The sequence below is a fragment of the Phocoena sinus genome, chromosome 4 (assembly GCF_008692025.1).
Source record: "Phocoena sinus isolate mPhoSin1 chromosome 4, mPhoSin1.pri, whole genome shotgun sequence".
Classification (NCBI taxonomy): Eukaryota; Metazoa; Chordata; class Mammalia; order Artiodactyla; family Phocoenidae; genus Phocoena; species Phocoena sinus.
This window is the reverse complement of record NC_045766.1, coordinates 140,836,000-140,855,102: the sequence shown is the minus strand read 5'-3', so window position 1 is coordinate 140,855,102 and position 19,103 is coordinate 140,836,000. Positions and strand designations below refer to the sequence as shown.

The 19,103-nt window shown below is 40.0% G+C and overlaps 1 protein-coding gene across 1 annotated transcript in view; it reads left to right on the top strand.

Annotated features, from left to right (window-relative positions):
- The window catches only part of DSCAM (DS cell adhesion molecule), a gene marked incomplete at its 5' end in the record, with an annotated part of 749,720 nt that overhangs the window by 467,344 nt on the left and 263,273 nt on the right, over positions 1-19,103 (top strand). Inside the window, 2 exons of the mRNA XM_032629458.1 lie at positions 1,254-1,532; positions 17,056-17,175. Coding sequence (XP_032485349.1) covers positions 1,254-1,532; positions 17,056-17,175 — 399 coding nt within the window. The remainder of the gene's footprint in view (positions 1-1,253; positions 1,533-17,055; positions 17,176-19,103) is intronic.

Genomic DNA, 19,103 nt, shown 5'->3' with positions numbered 1-19,103 from the left:
TAATAATAATATTAACTTACAGAAAAACCACTGCTACACTTTGTTGACATCCACTGCCTATGACAATGAATGAAAGCTGCACTGGGTACAGATGGTATATCATGTTCATTGCTGTCTGACCAGCACACACAGTGCAGTATTGAGCACGTACCAGGTGCTCAGTAAGCACTTCTTGAGTGAATGAATGAATGCATGAATGGTTTCCTTTCAGATGTTTCTCAGCTGGATCCCTTTTGTCTCCCCTGAGTTGATAATTGAAAGGAGACTACGACTGATTTAAAGAATAAACTTTGCAGACATCCTGCTGTTTAATAACTTCATTTTGTAAAATCACCTAATATAATAACTGGTTTATATTAGGTTATTATTGGCTTAATAATCTTAATAATCTATGAATAACTACCCCAAAAGGCTGATAAGAAGAGGATATTGATAACTAGCCCATGACCCCATGACAAATAAGAAGGATGAATAAGAATTTATTAGGGAAATTAAATCAGAAAAGAACATTCCAGACTGAGCTTCACTGTGTCCAAGGCTGGCCAAGCTGAAGACTATATAACCTTATCTTCAGTAGCAACACATCTCCACAACTCAGAAAACTGGCCACAGACCAGTTCATAACTTAAGGTCATGTGCAAGGAATGTGTAAAATTGAAGAGTGCAGAGTAATGATGCAATTATCCTAACACAAATCTTTTAAATTAACATTTGCTATTAGTTGGATGTTAGGTATTAAAAAATGTTAACAATTAAACTGGAATCTCTGCTTCTTCAATAGGGTTAAAGTATTAACAAGATGTGGAATGGATTGAAGAGAGAACAGTAATTCTACTCCTAATATTAGCAAAGCAGGAAAGAAATCTCTTGTACACATTATTTTTAAAAGCTTCCAAGAGAAAACCAAACCCAGGTCCCTCTTTAAGAGTATTTACACTGAAAAGTGCAGAATCTGAAATGTTTCCTTTAAAAATGATTATTGAATTTTTAAAAAAATTATCAAAATAAATGTGATTAAGCATATTTGCTGAAGTACAAATTAAGCCATGCTTTTCATTTAGAACAATGAGAAAATTCAAATAACAAAAGAGCACAACTTCCAATCTTCTACCAGTTCATATACTTTTATGCTATAGCAGTGATTTGTATTACTCTTTCAGTGTCATGCAAAAGGGTTAAAGAAAAAAATATAGAGTATTTACACAGTTCATTATCATCTTTCCTCTCTTACTTTTTCTTTTCTTTTCTTTCAGTTCCACCTTTTATCCAACCTTTTGAGTTTCCAAGATTCTCCATTGGACAGCGGGTCTTCATCCCGTGTGTTGTGGTCTCAGGGGACCTACCCATCACCATCACCTGGCAGAAGGACGGCCGGCCAATCCCAGCGAGCCTCGGGGTGACCATTGACAACATTGACTTCACAAGCTCCTTAAGGATTTCCAACCTCTCTCTGATGCACAATGGGAATTACACCTGCATAGCCCGCAATGAGGCAGCAGCTGTGGAGCACCAAAGCCAACTAATTGTGAGAGGTGAGGAGACACTTAGGATGCATGGCACCTATGCAGTCAGATTCAACAGCACTCACCAATGGTGTTTCCTTGAAATGTTATGAAAATAACCAGAATTCATAAGAATTCCCTGTCATCCCGTTCAAACACACACACACACACACACACACACACACACACCTGTAGAAGCCAACTATGAACTCCCCTAAACTCCAAGCCACTGTGTATTTACCTAAAATGTGAAGTTTCAGAAAATTAGCAGAGAAGAAATGTGTGAATGAGATGTGGCGACCATGGGATTTAATTCTTGAAATAAGGCTTCCCTGCATTAACCCAGTGACTTGTGAGGCCCAAAATCCATGAGCTCATGCTGTGTTATATTTATTTTATATAGCACTTTTTATATTATCATCTAGATTGATGGCTTTTTTTTTGTGTGTGTGGTACGCGGGCCTCTCACTGCCGTGGCCTCTCCCGTTGCGGAGCACAGGCTCCGGACGCGCAGGCCCAGCGGCCATGGCTCACGGGCCCAGACGCTCCGCGGCACGTGGGATCTTCCCGGACCGGGACACGAACCAGCGTCCCCTGCATCGGCAGGCGGACCCTCAACCACTGCGCCACCAGGGAAGCCCTAGATTGATGGCTTTTAAAAATATTTGCCAAAGCCATATGTCACAGTTTTTCTGAAGTCAAAAAATAGTAGCTTTTTATATTTTTTTATTTTAGTTTTAGAAATGTGGTTTTCTTTGTTCCTCCCTTCTGTTGAGCATTAAATGTCTATCTTGGAAGGGTATTGAAACATTTACTAAATTAAGCAAAGTGTGACAATATTTATGAAAAAAATTAAAATAAGATGGCTTAACTTGTAGAAAACTTTGCCAGGGCTCTCAATGCACCTAAAATGTAAGCAACAGTCTTATTTCAAATCTCTTTGCAAGTCAGCAAATTCCCATCAAGGTTCACACTTGCCATCTTCAAAATGAGGAGCTAGTGTTCTCCAGTGTCTGTTGAACATGGATGTTCTGTGACTTTATGGTTCTCCTAGAGTTGTAGGTGTTCATCTACCAGTAGAATATTCATCCACATTGCAAAAGTAAATGTATGAAATTAAAGATGTATATTAATGTTGATTGTTTGCATTTTAAAGTCCTTGAACACAGGGCTCTCACTGTAATTATCAGGAGGGGATGATTTCCATTACCTTCAAGACAGTCAATAGATGTAAGCAGACTCTTTCTTGAGCAATAGGTTCCCATGTCCTTCCTCAGTCCTTACAACCTGTCCACATGACCCCTCTCCTTCCTTTCTTGTTGAAGAGTAATGCTCATTCTGTCTACTTGCCAACAAAATTAAGTGGAGCATACTTAGAATTCATATGAAGGCACCAACTTTGTGAAAAAGATTTTCCCTGAGTGAGTAAGAAAATCTACCTTCAGTTAGATACAAAACAAAGGTACAAATGGCCTTATGCTAATAAAATTGGGATACATTAAATGTTTTTTTCCCATTTTTGAAGATATATAAAAATGGGAGCCAATCTAGTACTGCTTCCCAAGTGTTTTCTTATAAGGAGAACTGACTCTTACTATCATTTGTGAAGGGCAAAGCAGTGAGTACATTAGCCTGTCTCCGATATAATCTGCTCTGAAGGATCCAGGTCAGAGAACAGAAATGCTACATAAAAATGTACATGAGTGTTCTGTGAATCACTTGCCTTCACAGGAAATGCAACCAGACTTTTTTGACCAAGGCAAAGGTCAGATGACCTGGAATTGAGCCTAGCCAATCAGGATAATGTAGTGGATCACAATCTGATTAGTATCTCCGTGTGGTTGTTTTTTAAATATGTTAAATAAGGTTCTGTGAAATTAACATTAAGTCACTAGTTAGGTGATATAGCCCCGAGAAAGGAAATGTGCTTCACAAGCAGGTCAGTAGCTGGAGAAATAGTCAAGGACAAGGTAATGTGCGGGGGCAGTGGTTCACAATCCAGGCTTCACCATAAAATTTCCTGGGAGATTTAAGAAAACACTAATGACCATTTTCTGGTCCTAACTAAGCCCAACTAAATCATTATCTCTGGGAGTATATCCATCTCCCAGATCTCTGGGGCATTATCCTTTTTTTTTTTTTTTTTTTTTTCAATTCAAAATCACCTGTTAGTGGTTCTTGAATTGTGTCACACATTAAAATTATGTGGGGAGCTTTAAAAAATTCCTGATGTCCAGGTTGAAGTCCAATTAAATAACCATCATTGGACATGGGACCCAGGCACCAGGAATTTGTAAAATCCCTGAGTTGATTCTAATATGCAACCAAGTTTAAGTCTAAGCACCCTGGGTAATTTGAATATGCAGCTATTTTAGAAGTCTAGAGTTTTTTATCTAAATGCAAAGAGGGGCCATTGGTGACTTTAACTAGGCTAGTGGCATGGTCTGATTTATGTTTTTAATCATAACACTAGCAGCTGTGGAAAGAATGGATTGGTCCAGAAAGCAAGTAGGTAAGAAGCTATTTCAGAAGTCGAGGCAAGATAAAAAGCGCCTTGAGTCAAGGTGGTCACAGTCAAGGTAATGAGAAGCAGACAAATTTGCAATATGTTTTGGAGACGAATCAAACAAAGCATGTATATATAGTGAATGTTGCAAAGAGAGAGAAAGAGGAATTGTTAAATGAAGTACATATTTTGCCTAATAAGGTAAATGAAAGTGTCTTCTACAGAAGTGGAGAAGATACAAGGAATAGCTGTTGTCACAAGGGAAAGAATGATGTGGGAGAAACAAGAAGGTCTAGACTCAAGGCATTCCAAAATTTAAGGTTCCAGAATAAGAGGAGGAATCAGCAAAGGAGACAGGAAGAAGGAGCAGTCAGTGAAATAGGAGGAAATCCAGTGGACTGTGGGGTCCTGAAAGCAAAATAGGAAATAATCAAGAAAGATAGGTGATAAAGTATATCAAATCCCACTGAAAGTAGAAAAAGAGGAGAACCAACAATTGCTCATTGGGTTTTAGGAAGATGGATATTGTTTGTTACCTTGTAGAGTGGCGTGGCTACAGTGAATCCCTGATTAGTGGGGCTTGAACAAAGAAAGGGAGGTGAATGTGTGGGAACTCAGGAAAATACAACTATTTTTGGATTTTCAGGAATGTTGGTATGACAGGAGGCAAGGTGGACATGGGACAAGGGAAGCTTACATGCTGATGGGAATGAGCCAATAGAGAGGAAAAAAGTATGTGGCAGGATAAAGAGATAATTACAGGATCCAAGTTCTTGACTTAGTTAATTGGGTTCTTTGAACCAGTGGAATATGTACAAACTAGTGTAATAATAATCTTGGTGGGGCTCCAGAAAGTAGAACCAACAGAAATGGTTGGAAATTTCAATGAGACAGATTTTGAGTCAAGTAACTTAAAAGATAAATATAAAATTCATCCAATGGGGTCATCAGAGAGTAACATGCAGTGGATTTATCCTCCTACCATCAACAATATTAAAACTGGACAAAACTTTATAAAGTAACCATTTTCCAAATACGAAACAGGCAGCACAGGGCTGTGGTCCTAGAGAGGAGAGAAATATATGAGTTAAGCCCCAAATTCACCCCATATTTTTTCTTGGTGCACTTTCCAAACCATGATAGACAGATGCAGAACCCAAATAGATAATGGTGATTTTTATGGTGAAGAAAAACAAAGAACCATTAGAACCATTGAGGTGCTGGATATTGCAGGTCAGAGTACTAGAGAGTGGGGAGCTGTTCAAAGAAAGATTTCTAAAAATCTGTATAGGGCTCCCTTTGGGTCTTTAGCTTAATACTACACTTCACATGCATAGGGCGAGACCCTATGAAATCTAGCAGAGAACAACTTCCAGGCGTATGTGAGATGAATACAGCTTCCAGCAGTCACACAGTCCTGAGAAACATTGGAGTTCTGATTAGCCAGAGTAGAGAACACACAGGGAATTCAGTTAAAATCTCAGAAGAGGCCACACACTAAGAGAGGCCTAATCTAGCCCTGGGATAAGGGCTACTCTAGACCAGCCCTAATAAAAAGCCTACAGGTAGCCTTGACAGGATTAAATTTCTTCACTGGTAAATCGACTGTTTGCAAGAATAACATTCAGTGTTCTTAAAAGGAAGACAACAAAATCCAGACTCTCAATATCATAGCATATCTGCAATGCCTTGCACATAATTACTGACTATGAGAAGAAATAGGAAAATGTGAGCCATAAATAAAAGGAAAAAAAAGAAAAGAAAAGAAACAGCCTAATGGGCATACAGATGTTAGAATTAGCAGACAGGGTTTTAAAGTAGCTATAATAAACATTTTCAAAAATTCAAATGAAAAGATGTGTGCAATGAGTGAATACATAGGGAATGCAAGAAGTATAAAACATTTTTTAAAAAGAACCAAAAGGAAATTCTAGATCTGAAAAGCACAATATCTGAAATGAGAAACTAACTAGATATATTAAGTGGGATCTTGGATACTGCAGAACAAAGGATAACTGAACTTGAAAAGAGGGCATGAGAAAAATATCCAAATTTTTTAGAGAGATAAAAGACTTAAAATGGCAAACAATGCCTCAGTGAGCTTGAAGTAATGTCAAGGAGTCCAATATAAACATAGTTAGAGCCTCAGAAAGAAGGGCAGGAAAAGCATAGATCTGAATAGTAATAACTTGAAAATCTTCAAATGTGGTGAAAAATGTAAATCTACTGGTCAAAATAATTAATGAAATTCAAGTAAAATAAGCACAAAGAAAGAACCATGCCATAGCACATCATAGGGTGTAGATTTTACAGATTTTTGCATAATCTATCAAACTGTACATTTAAAACCTGTGAATATTACTGTATATAAACTGCACCTCAATTTGTTAAAAATTTAAATGTATATTTTCTAAGATTCAAAATTCTTCAAAAATGAAATAATTCCCTTCACAAAATATTAACTTTCCTGACAATGGAGGAGACACCATTTATCAAAAGCCGAACGATATTTTGAAAGACGTTGCATGAAATAGGTGTCACAGCCTAGTGGCTGGCCTCAATAAAGAGTAGTTTCCCTTCTGGCATTAAGGCTCAATGATTTAAAGTTAAAGGCTCTTAGTTGCACTCCTTCCTCACGGGCTATATCATATTTTATAACACATACGGAAAATATTCTAACTTCAGCATGACTTTTAGTAAACATATCTCTTTGTTAATTCTATCTAATGGAATATATAAGGCACATAAGGTACACAACTTTCCTTAGCCCATGCTACAATGGAGATGGGTTTATGATTCATTGAATTAAAATTTAAACCTGGGCCAATTCTTGAGCTCATGTTGCAGAGATACCATAGTAGATCATCATGCTGATTTCAGAAAATAATCACCTTTAAATAAACCTTAATAAAGTCAAGGCAGCTTTCTCTGGGCCTACTCTTCTTTTAATTACAGTTGGAATGGCAATGGCTAAAATGAATTAATTAAATAAGGATTACAAGATAACCCTAACTCTCTAATGAAGCTTTCTCTATTTTAAAGTCCTTGTCTGTAGCAATCATTATTTTTTTTTTTTTTTTGCGGTACGCGGGCCTCTCACCGCTGTGGCCTCTCCCGTTGCGGAGCACAGGCTCCAGACGCGCAGGCCCAGCGGCCACGGCCCACGGGCCCAGCCGCTCCGCGGCACGCGGGATCCTCCCGAACCGGGGCACGAACCCGCGTCCCCTGCATCGGCAGGCGGACTCTCAACCACTGCGCCACCACGGAAGCCCAGCAATCATTATTTTACTTGTTTTTCTCAAAAACTTAACAGTCCCATGAGTTCAGTATTTTCTTGTGTCTTACTTGTCTGCAAAAGAAAACAAAAAAATCACTAAGCTTGATGTCTTCCAAATATCAATGGATAGATATAAACTTTTACACCCACTCCCAAATGACTGCATTTGCTCTGTCCTTCATTGCTTCATCTTTCCCTTATTGCATCATGAAGCAACAGAGGACTTAACACATACTCCTAACTGCCAGTCCTTGGGGTAGAGTCACTGGGATGATGAAAGCTCATTTCCTCCCATTGAGAACTCCTGCTCCAGTGGGAATGAGGCAGATTCCAGAAGGGAGGGAGAAATCCTGAAGGATTGGAAAATATAGCAAGTAGTTAAGAGGAGAGGAAGGAAGACATCATGTTCCTGGAAGAAGGTCTGTTACTTGCAATGGCAGGAGGGCTTGATAGGGCAGATACATCTGTGTCTGGGGGAATGGTGTGAAAAATGGCAAAATGAAGAAGGGTGAGACTTGAGAGCTAAGTCTGGTCCACATCTTGAAGGCTTTCTGTCCTATGAAAGAGGTCTGGAGGGCATGGAAATTTATGCAGAGTTTTAAAGCAGAAAAATCATATGGTTCATGACAGGACGAGTCACACATTGGAATAAAATGAGTCTAGGTAGGACGCCTGAAGGGGAGGTCTTTGTAGTCCCCATGAGAAGTGATGATGGCTGTAGCTAAAGTGGTCATAGGATGGGCAAAACAGAAGATGCTTGGCAGGATTTAATGGCCAGTTGTGTGAGGGAAATGTGTGAGGGCAATATTTGAGAAGCCTTGAGGACAGATGTGCAAGAATTCTGGCCAAGGACTGTGCTGGGTGTTGGGTTGGGGAGTCGCTCCAGATGTAGAACATTTCACCAACTCATCTGTTTCCCCTCTGCCCTTAGTACACAATGATTGGAGCAGGGCACTTTCTCCCTGCATGACTAATGCCTGCCGTGGGTGACAGCTTGTCTTCTTGTATAGCTAGAGATCAGGCAGCTGCTCTCAGAATTTCAAATTTCAGTTTGAATGGTCAAGAACTGGAATTTTATCACCACTTCAGCTAGACCACATTCTGGATAAGCTAAATAGATCTTTTTTGGTAAAATGAAGAATCTTATTTATTATTGCCATTTGGAATGAAGAGTGTTCCATACTGCACACTGTAGACTCACTAACTTTGGAACATAATCTGTCCTTTGATTCATGAAAACTATGCAAAGATGTAGTTGGAGAAACAAAACCCACATTAAAATAGCAAGCCATGTTAGAGAATAATTATATGGATTTTTATTTAAATCTTTAACTCAAATTAGAGAATGTTTTCCTCTTAGGGGCTTTAAAGTTTTTGGCCTGAGATGTAGCTTGGGAAAAGTAGAAATAGAATAAGGAGTTCAGAGACCTTGAAGTTGCCCTGTCGCAGTGAGGGTGGTTGGAAAGTCTCCAAGTGGCAGACTGCTAATGACAAGAGCAAAACGACCTCTGATAAGGGAGAGGTCAGTGCCGTTTGATAGACTTCATGGAAGGAGTGAGCACCATCAGCCTTGATGTATAAGTAAGGTTTAGAAAGAAAATAAAAAATATAGCAACAGGGCTTCCCTGGTGGCACAGTGGTTGAGAATCCGTCTGCCAGTGTAGGGGACACGGGTTCAATCCCTGGTCCGGGAAGATCCCACACGCCGCAGAGCAACTAAACCCGTGTGCCACAACTACTGAGCCTGTGCTCTAGAGCTCATGAACCACAACTACTGAGCCCATGCACCTAGAGCCCGTGCTCCACGGCAAGAAAAGCCACCGCAATGAGAAGCCAGCAGGCAGCAATGAAGACCCAACACAACCAAAAGTAAATAAATTAAATACATTAATTTTAAAAAATTTTCAGTAAGTAAACCAAGGTCCACATTTTTGCTTGTTCATTTTCTATATGACTTTGGAAACATGACTGAGTTTCTCTGAGTCTCAGTTTTCTCATCTGTAAAATGGAAATAATGAGACTTACCTCTTGGAATTGCTGAGAGAATTGAATCAGGTAACAATTGCTATGTCCTTAGCACCCAGATAGTAGCAGGGCTCTCCAGTTTCTCTTCATTTAATGAATGAGTAGAAGGAGGACAGAGGCATTCAGACATATTTTCTGAGGTCAGTGAGGGATAAACAGCACCAGTTAAGACACAGAGGCTGTGCCATTATTTATTTTTAACATCCTTATTGGAGTATAATTGCTTTACAATGGTGTGTTAGTTTCTGCTTTACAACAAACTGAATCAGTTATACATATACATATGTTCCCATATCTCTTCCCTCTTGCATCTCCCTCCCTCCCACCCTCCCTATACCACCCCTCTAGGTGGTCACAATGCACGGAGCTGATCTCCCTGTGCTATGCGGCTGCTTCCCACTAGCTATCTATTTTACGTTTGGTAGTGTATATATGTCCATGCCACTCTCTCGCTTTGTCCCAGCTTACCCTTCCCCCTCCCCATATCCTCAAGTCCATTCTCTAGTAAATCTGTGTCTTTATTCCCATCCTACCCCTAGGTTCTTCATGACATTTTTTTTCTTAGATTCCATATATATGTGTTAGCATATGGTATTTGTTTTTCTGACTTACTTCACTCTGTATGACAGACTCTAGGTCCATCCACCTCACTACAAATAACTCAATTTCGTTTCTTTTTATGGCTGAGTAGTATTCCACTGTATATATGTGCCACATCTTCTTTATCCATTCATATGTGATGGACACTTAGGTTGCCTCCATGTCCTGGCTATTGTAAACAGAGCTGCTGTTATGCCATTATCATAGTTAGCCCGCCTGCTTGTTGCCTTGAACAAATACATGCTTGATGTAGGAAGTGATGGGGAACCTCAGAAGTCCTGGAACTGATTGCCTTTGGGGGTGGGAGACCAGTCTGGTAGCAGTCAGTGGGCTGTGTCTCTACAGATAAGGGAACCCAGGGAAGACCCCTTGGCCTGTCAACTGACCCCCCCAGACCCCATCCCTGCTTCCCTCGCCTCTCTTTTTCCTTCCATCCCTATCACAATTTGGACACCTATTAGCTGTGTGATCTTGAGTAAATTCCTTAAGCTATTTTTACCCCAATTTTCTTATTCCTAAAATGGGAGAATAGTCAATAGGTGTTTTCTGAGGGTTAAAAAAAAGTATGTATTTATCACAGCAACTAGCACATAATAAGCCAGCAGGTGGTAACTCCCTTTCCGGCTCTTCTTCTGTTTCTCCCTTCCTTCCACTCACATCTGCATGACTTTGGTACATGATTGAGGACACAATACATAGAAGAGGCTGGGGGTAATCCCAAGTATCAGGCAATTAATTAGAATGATGGCCTAGGGAATACAGTCAAAAAGGTAAAAGTGCAATATATTTTTGCAGAAGCTGAAGCAGTTGGGGATAAATTGTGTGTGGAAGGTAGAGGTGATAACTGAGACGTTAAGGCTGAGGTATAGGATAAAAAGGTAGGATTGAAATGGAATTTGGGAACCCAGTTCCTGGTTATTCCTTACACCAGAGTCATATGACCTTGGGCCATTGTAAAGCTAAGCACATTTTTATAGTTTGGGTCACTGGGAAGATTTACAAAGACTTAATTTAAAATAAATTCGCTGTTATCATAAGAAGTTAAAAGAAAAAAACCCTTGGCACTTATGCATGTGCCTCATGACTTACACGGGCAGTGGATGGATGATCACCCTAATGTCACACTCAGTTGGGTGACCTTGGCATAGATGAAGCCGCTTTGAGGGAAAGGACTGAACTTAATGGCAAAACACACCTGCCCTTTGGTTCTATTATTGGCTCAGCACCACTGCGAGGAAAGCTACCAACACTGTGATTTCCTATCTGCGATTCCAAAGGTCAGTTTTCTTACACTTCTTTATATCTTATGACGGGTCTGTTGTTTCTGGCTTTTAATGGTGAGCTGGCACACAGTGAAACAAACGCATTATCTAAAAAGCCCTTACTTGACCTTTATTTGGCAGGAAAAAGAAAACTTATACAAGGGCACTATCTGGTTGCTGTTTGTGGACCCAATTTATGATACTATATTCATGCTATCATTTTGCTTCATTCATCCATTCATTTTTCCAACAAATACTTGTCAAGCACCTATTTTATAATAGATGCTGTGAGTACTGGGGGTACCACGGTGATCAACACGCAGAGAGCAAGTCCCTGCCCCATAAAACTTAGTAACAACCTAAATGGGAAAAGAATTTGAAAACCAGTAGAGACATATGTATATGCATAACTGAATCACTTTGCTGTACACGTGAAACTAACACAATAGTGTTAATCAACTATACTCCAATATAAAGTAAAAAGTTAAAAAAATCTTACATTTTTCAGAGCAGGAGAGAGGCAATGAACACACAAGCGATGTCAGGTGTCTACCTGTGGTATGAAAAGTAAAGCTTGATAGGAGGATTGACAGCGATAAGGGAATGGAATTTTCAGATGCACAGGGTAAGCCTTTCTGAAGAGATTTTTGAAAAGAGACTTGACCAAAGTGAGGGGGTGAGTCACAGGTCTCTCTGTAAGAAGCGAGTTATAGGCAGAGAGACAAACAGGTACAAAGACCCTGAGTCAGGAGTGGGTTTTGGGGGTTCAAAGTACAGCAAGAGACCAATGTGCTCACTGTTCAGTAGGAGAGAACGGGGGGTGGCGGTTATCTATTCTGGGTATGACAGGAAGCCACTGGAGGTTAATTTCCAGTGTCATAAATTAACTCTTACCTAGACTTTGATCAATTACTATCTTGACTAAATGCCATACAGCAGAGAATGGCAATATTTATCTACACAAGACCCCTGTCTTCCGCTGCCACCACCAAGTAGCTTCCTGTTTACCTTCAATAAAACTGAATCCCTGTCCCTGTTGACAGTTAGTGAAACCTACATCCATTCTTTGGAAATATATAGCTACTTAGAGGCCATGAGTTCCAATCATAAAACACTGGACTGCACCTAACACTGAAAAATTCCTGTCCTATTGTATACCTGTCCTATTACTCCCTTAAAAACAGCAAAAATAATTCTTCCCTTTAATAAACAGACCAAAGCCAAAAATCACATATTTTAAACAACCCTCATCTTAAGCATCATGAAGCAGGCAACTCTCTCAAAGGAATCCCTTCAAGATTTCAGATAGTGTCAGGCTACATGGGTCCCATGACAGGGTTTGGGTATTTTAGAACATATACATCTCGCGTGACTCTTTTTAGGGCGACAGGAGTATTGCATGTGCACACAATTATGATTCATAGAAATGTATGGCAACAGTGGCCTGCATTGCCTTTTGGGGATGTGACATAATTATTTGGTTGAACCCATCCCTTCTATCTCTTTAATCACCCTAGTCCCCACTGGAAAAGTCTCTCTATTGGAAAGCCAGCTATATTGGTGGATATGTTCACCACAAATAAAGTGTTCTGCAAATAAAAGGAAACCAAAATATAGTTAAAAAAAAAAAAAGGAAACCAGCAACTTTGAGGAATTATAACAAAGACAATACAGAGTCTTCAGTCTTTAGGTCCTATCATAAGTTTTGGCTAAAATCATGACAGTGCTGACAGCTCTGCATCCTTCCACCTTCAGTTCTATATCTCGTTGGCCAAAATCCTCCTGCAGTTCTCTGTGCTTTCTTCTGTTAGATGGTGCTTCTAGACCCGTACTCCTCAAAGATCTTGTGCATTGGGGTCACTCTGATCTGAGTTATTAACGGAGCCATTGCTACTTTGGATAGGGTCTGTTTCCTAGTCTTTATAATTGGAACAATAATATCCATTTATTGATTTGTCCATTCAACAGATATTTGCAGAATACTTTCTATGTTCCAGCACTGTGTTATGTGCTGGGATGCAATGGTCTGCAAGAAAGGCATGGTTCTTGTTCTCCCAGGTGTGCAGCCAGATGTGGGAGACAGGCATTTAAACCAGCAACACCAAACATGTGGTAAAGGCTATGACATGATAACGCAGGATTCTGTGGAGGCACTCAGTCTTGTCCACAGCATCAGAAAAGGTGTCCCACACTAAGTGAAATTTGAGCTGAGATGTAAATACAACTAACTGATAATTTGTTAAACAAAGAAATACAGAAGCCTATGTGAAGACCTAGGGGGAGCTGGAGAATAGATAGACTGGAACAAAGCTTACAAGAGGAAATGTCAAGAGATGAAGCTGGAGTGCAAGGACCCAAGTCATAAAGAGCCTTCAAAATATTGTAAGGGTTTCAGTTATGTCAAGGGACAATGCGAAGGCACTGATGATTTTAAGCAGGGAAGTCACATCATGTGATTTCTCTCTTAGAAGGATCTTTCAGGCCACTGTGTGCAGAAGGCATTCGAGTAGGCCAGTAGGTAGCAGGTAGACTAGTTAGAAAGCTGTTTCATAAATCCAGATAAAAGCCAGTTTTAGCCTTATCTCAGGTTAAGTCCCCCTGAAAGCAGAGTGTGAGGTATAGGACTGGCTGTAGATCACTTATTTGAGATGTAATTCCTGGATCCCAGAGTGAAAGAATGAAGAGATATGAGATTAGGAAAGGAGGGGGAAAAAATCAGTAGAAGTTGCTTTAATGAGCTAGTTGCTGCTGTGGGCAACTGGGGCTCATTCCTTCTGGGAACCTTCCAAGGCACCACACAGAACAGTTGTTCTCAAAGGTAGTCTCTGGACCTGCAGCCTCAGCGTCACCTGAGAGCTTATTAGAAAAGGCAGTGTCTTGGATCCTGCCTCAGACCTACTGGGTCAAAACTTTTAGGGACAGGGTTCAGCAACTTGGGTTTTAATCAACTCTTCAGGTGATTCTGACACCCTCTGGTGTTTAAGAAGCACAGACATAGAGCACACCTTAGAGTTGTCCAATAGGATTGGAGGATGGAGACGCAGGGCATTTATCCCGATGCCCACCCCTCACTGGTTGCACCCATGAAGGTGAGTGTTTGTTACTTTAGAGAAGGCCCTGAGACAGCAAAGAGAGACTCCTGTTCTTGGTGTGGTGCCCTGGCAAAATGCATGGAGCTGTCCACCCTGCGGTGCTGAAACCAGATGGATGGAGGCACTTCACCGCACACCCTGTCTACCCATCATGACTAGGACACAGCAATGAAGATGAAGAGAATTTGAGGATATGTGACACATTTGCAAGAAAGAATCATCAGTACCTGATACAAGGAGATTAAAGAGGGGCATATGAAAGATAATTCTCAATTTTATGGGCCATTTCCTTCAGTAATTGCCTTACACTTACAATATGTCAGTGGTTATTTTCCATGTAAACCTCTGTGATTGGTTTTTAAATAATATTGCTTTGGATTAGAACCAAATCGAGGGGAGGGATCATGGATCAATTATAATTAGACATTCTTCCAGAGGAAATGCAAGAGATTAGCTACCTTGCCCATTTGACAAGAGATTCCTTGCTCTTAGCAGAATTTGAGCCAAATAGAATGTACATGATTGCATATTTACCTTCCACCCTGGACAGAATGATTCTGACATGATGTCTTAAACTTTGCAATTTACCCTTGTGGTTGTTAGATTAATTTTACTAGAAAAGTTTGCTCTATAATATCTCCAGCATTTTTTTCCTAGGAATAATTTGCTCACCATGAGACAGACACACCTTGTCACTTTTTTTTTTTTTTTTTTTGTGGTACACGGGCCTCTCACTGCTGTGACCTCTCCTGTTGCATAGCACAGGCTCTGGACACGCAGGCTCAGTGACCATGGCTCACGGGCCCAGCCATTCCACGGCATGTGGGATCCTCCTGGACCGGGGCACGAACCCATGGTCCCTGCATCGGCAGGCAGACTCTCAACCACTGCGCCACCAGGGAAGACCTGGGAACTCATTTTATAGCATTGGTATGGGGATAACATGAATTAAGATTATAAAAGTTGTCAGAAGTGCCTGGAAGATATGAAGTGTTGTAGGAGTGTTGGTTAATTTAGTAAATGCAGGTGTGTCCAGCTTTAACATCATTAATAAACACAGTTTCCAACGTGCACATTATTTAATTAAATAATTTGCACAGCCAATGGGTCTTTTCATAGTGAGCAATTTTATTCCATTTAGGTGGTATTCTGAGACAAATGTAGTCTATAGAATGTAAATATATTTTTAAAAAGTGATAAGGGGGCTTCCCTGGTGGCGCAGAGGTTGAGAGTCTGCCTGTCGATACAGGGGACACGGGTTCATGCCCCGGTCCAGGAAGATCCCACATACCGCGGAGCAGATGGGCCCGTGAGCCATGGCCGCTGAGCCTGCACGTCCAAAGCCTGTGCTCTGCAACGGAGAGGCCACAACAGTGAGAGCCCTGCGTACCGCAAAAAAAAAAAAAAAAAAAAAAAGAGTTCCCAGTTTACAGATAAGAAAATCGAAGCTAAGAAACATTTGACCGCTTACACAAGATGACCAACCTAGAAGTAGCAAAGTTGGAGATCAAATCCAGGTGTTTAGCCTTTGGTTCTGTGCTCTTAGTCATCACTCTCTGTTGTTTCTTCCAGAAACACAGCAGTGAGTTCCATTTCTAGCTGCTTCTTGTCTTGATTTTATTCCCCCCTCCTTGGCTGTTTGATGGGCAAAGTGATGTTCACTATGGCTCATGCCATTTCAACATGCTCCTAAGATCCTAACTAGTGTAGACTCTAAACTTCTCCCCCATCCATTTCATGTGGTGGCTGGAATTCCTATATATCTTTAACACATAGGACCACATTTTTGCCTCAAAATGAAGAATTCTGGAAATTGCAATGCAGAAAAGATTAGCCTTATCAGGAGTTGTGGAAAGGAGGGGAAGAATGCCCACATTTGCTAAGTATCTGATATATGGTGGACATAATCTACGTCCTCTCACCTAGTCTCATGACAGTCTCATTGAAAATCCATCCTGTAATTAGTCACTGATCTGCTGGAAAAGATTTCTGGATCCTATCACCTTTAGATGCTACCTTTCTTAGAAGAATCTGTATCTTCTCTTTAAGAGAAGACTTGAATACTCTTAAAATCACAAGAACAACTCAAAACATTTATGTTCTCTTGGCAGGTATTTTTTAAGCAGAGTGCATGTGTATATTTTGGGTAGGGCTGGTGTTTTTTTCAGCATCTCACAAAACTCACCAAATAAGCAGTTACTTAATCTGTTTGTTTGTTTTTTTTTTTCAAATCGGTACTCTATAAAGCCTTCACGGCACCTCCCTTCAACTGGTTTCCATAGTCCCTTTTTGGCTCAGAAGGGTACTGATGTCAGAAATAATGGTCTATGTGTCTTTATCAGATTTTTAGGAAATGTTCAATACCATGTTGTGTTCTTTACTGCCTTTAGGAAGAGACTATTAATTCTCCCTTCATCTCCTCTTAGAGGAAGAATAGATATTGGATGCTTTAAAAACATTTCATACCCAAGAATGGATCCCTGAAGATCTTCCATAACAGATCAAAAACAGAATGTCACATTCCCTTGGTTTAGTCAAGCTGCCACACTCCAGAGTCCAGTGCAAAGCAACTTCCATCTGCATCAGATCATTGATATAATAAGAAAAATCACCTGCACTGAAATTGCTTCCTTAATTGGCCCCTAATTACAAATCCTCTGCTTTATTTTCACATATATGTAAAGCATTCTTTGTGTTTTCATGCTTGTTAAAATTCTTGGATTTCTTAAAATCACAGCTTTAATAATCCACAGTCTTGTCTGAATTACTGGTGGCATTTCTTTCTTTTCAGTTCCTCCCAAGTTTGTGGTCCAGCCACGGGACCAAGACGGGATTTATGGCAAGCCTGTCATCCTCAATTGCTCAGCTGAGGGTTATCCTGTACCCACCATCGTGTGGAAATTCTCTAAAGGTATGAAGTTACTTGATTTGCTTGTTATCTACCAAATGTATGTTATATTCTAAAGGATGAGATGAGCATTTCTTGCAGAGATGTTTCTTACAAATATATACATCCCCACCTCCATCAAGTGTATCCATCCTTCACATACACCCCTAGTAACCCACCTAAGTGTTTTCATTTGGGCCATGAAATGTTCTTGTATAACATGCCCTTGGAAAGACTGGGTAGAGGAGGCAGTTTATGTAAGTTATTTCAGCACCTGGGAAAGCTCTACCTTGACTACCTGGGAAAGCTCTACCTTGACTACCTATGTTGGATGACCATGATCTTCTTGGGGACCCCTGCAAGCCCATACACATGGAAAAACAAGTATAAATTGTCAGAATTACTCATTGTTGGAAAATTATTTCTCCAGTATTTAGATAAGTAAGGGTAAGTGGCTTTAGAAGGTTAAAATAAAACTTCTGGTTGTTTTATTTACCTAGATACCATAGATATAAAAAACTACCTATCATCTCCTTGGTAGTCTCTTTTTAAAAGCAAAATTTCACCCTTAATCTTGCTTTCTCTTCAAAGGCAAAGCAATGTTTCCCAGTATTAAGGTAACACCGTAAACATTACATAAATTAAAATGAGCAGTGTTGGAAACTAATGAGGGAACCATTCTAGACATGGTAAAAATAATTTATTTCTATCTTATCACCTTCTCCAGGAAAGTTTCCTTAGCTATGCTTACGAACGTGTTGGAAATTCTCTTTCCTTTCTCATTCACATAACTTCCTTCAGCAATTTATTAAACAGGCGAGGGCAAACTATATACTGATAGGATGAACAAACAACAAATAAATAAATCATGTTTTTTTTCCTAACAATCTTAAGACTTAAGGTATATACTGTGTTGCATTTTCTTATTGTGAAAGTAACAGCAATCAGAAAAAAACAAACGGCATACTTGCCACAGTTCCCTTTTGGTGTATTTCCTTTAGGGCGGAGGAGCAGAGGGAGGAAAGAGAGGGATAGATACCATTTGGTTGGGGGGAGAATCAATTAAATTTGTTTTAAATCCCTGAGATTACTCCCCTGTAGCATGCCACATACATTGTCCATGTGAAAAGCACTTTATCCCAAAATAAAAGCCCGTTATTCAGAGTATCTGCCCGCGTGACTTTTTATTTGGGGCCATACTTGTAGCCCTATGTTGCATTACATGGAAACAAATAGCATACATTTGATTTAATGTGCTTTATATCGATGTGCATGGAGTTTATATAGATGTTACAAACATTTCCCATGATGCTTATCTTCTTCAAAATTATTTCTAATGCTTGACATTGTGTGGATGTTCTTTCTTTCTCTTGGGTTGTTTTCCATTTCTCACTATTACAAACACTGCAGAAGTGAACATCCTCGTGTGTTAGTTCAATGTGCATATGTGTGGTTGCTTTCTTTTTCTTTTCTTTTTTTTTTTTTTTTGAGGAACCTCCATACTGTTCTCCATAGTGGCTGCACCAATTTACATTCCCACCAACAGTGTAGGAGGGTTCCCTTTTCTCCACACCTTCTCCAGCATTTATGGTCTGTTGATTTTTTGATGATGGCCATTCTGACTGGTGTGAGGTGATACATCATTGTAGTTTTGATTTGCATTTCTCTAACAGTTAGTGATGTTGAGTGTCTTTTCATGTGTCTGTTGGCCATCTGTATGTCTTCGTTAGAGAAATGTCTGTATAATCCCTAGAAGTGAAATACTGTGATCGCACTGAAGGCTCTTGGTCTGCCCTGGACCAGGACACATTGGAAAATATTAGGGCAATTTACACACTGACCAGTAGTATGAAGCTGTGTATGTATTGCACCCTTGCCAACTAGATAGTATCCTTTTTTCCTTAGTCTTTACTATGTGATGGGTGAATTGTTTTAATTTACAAATTCCTGTC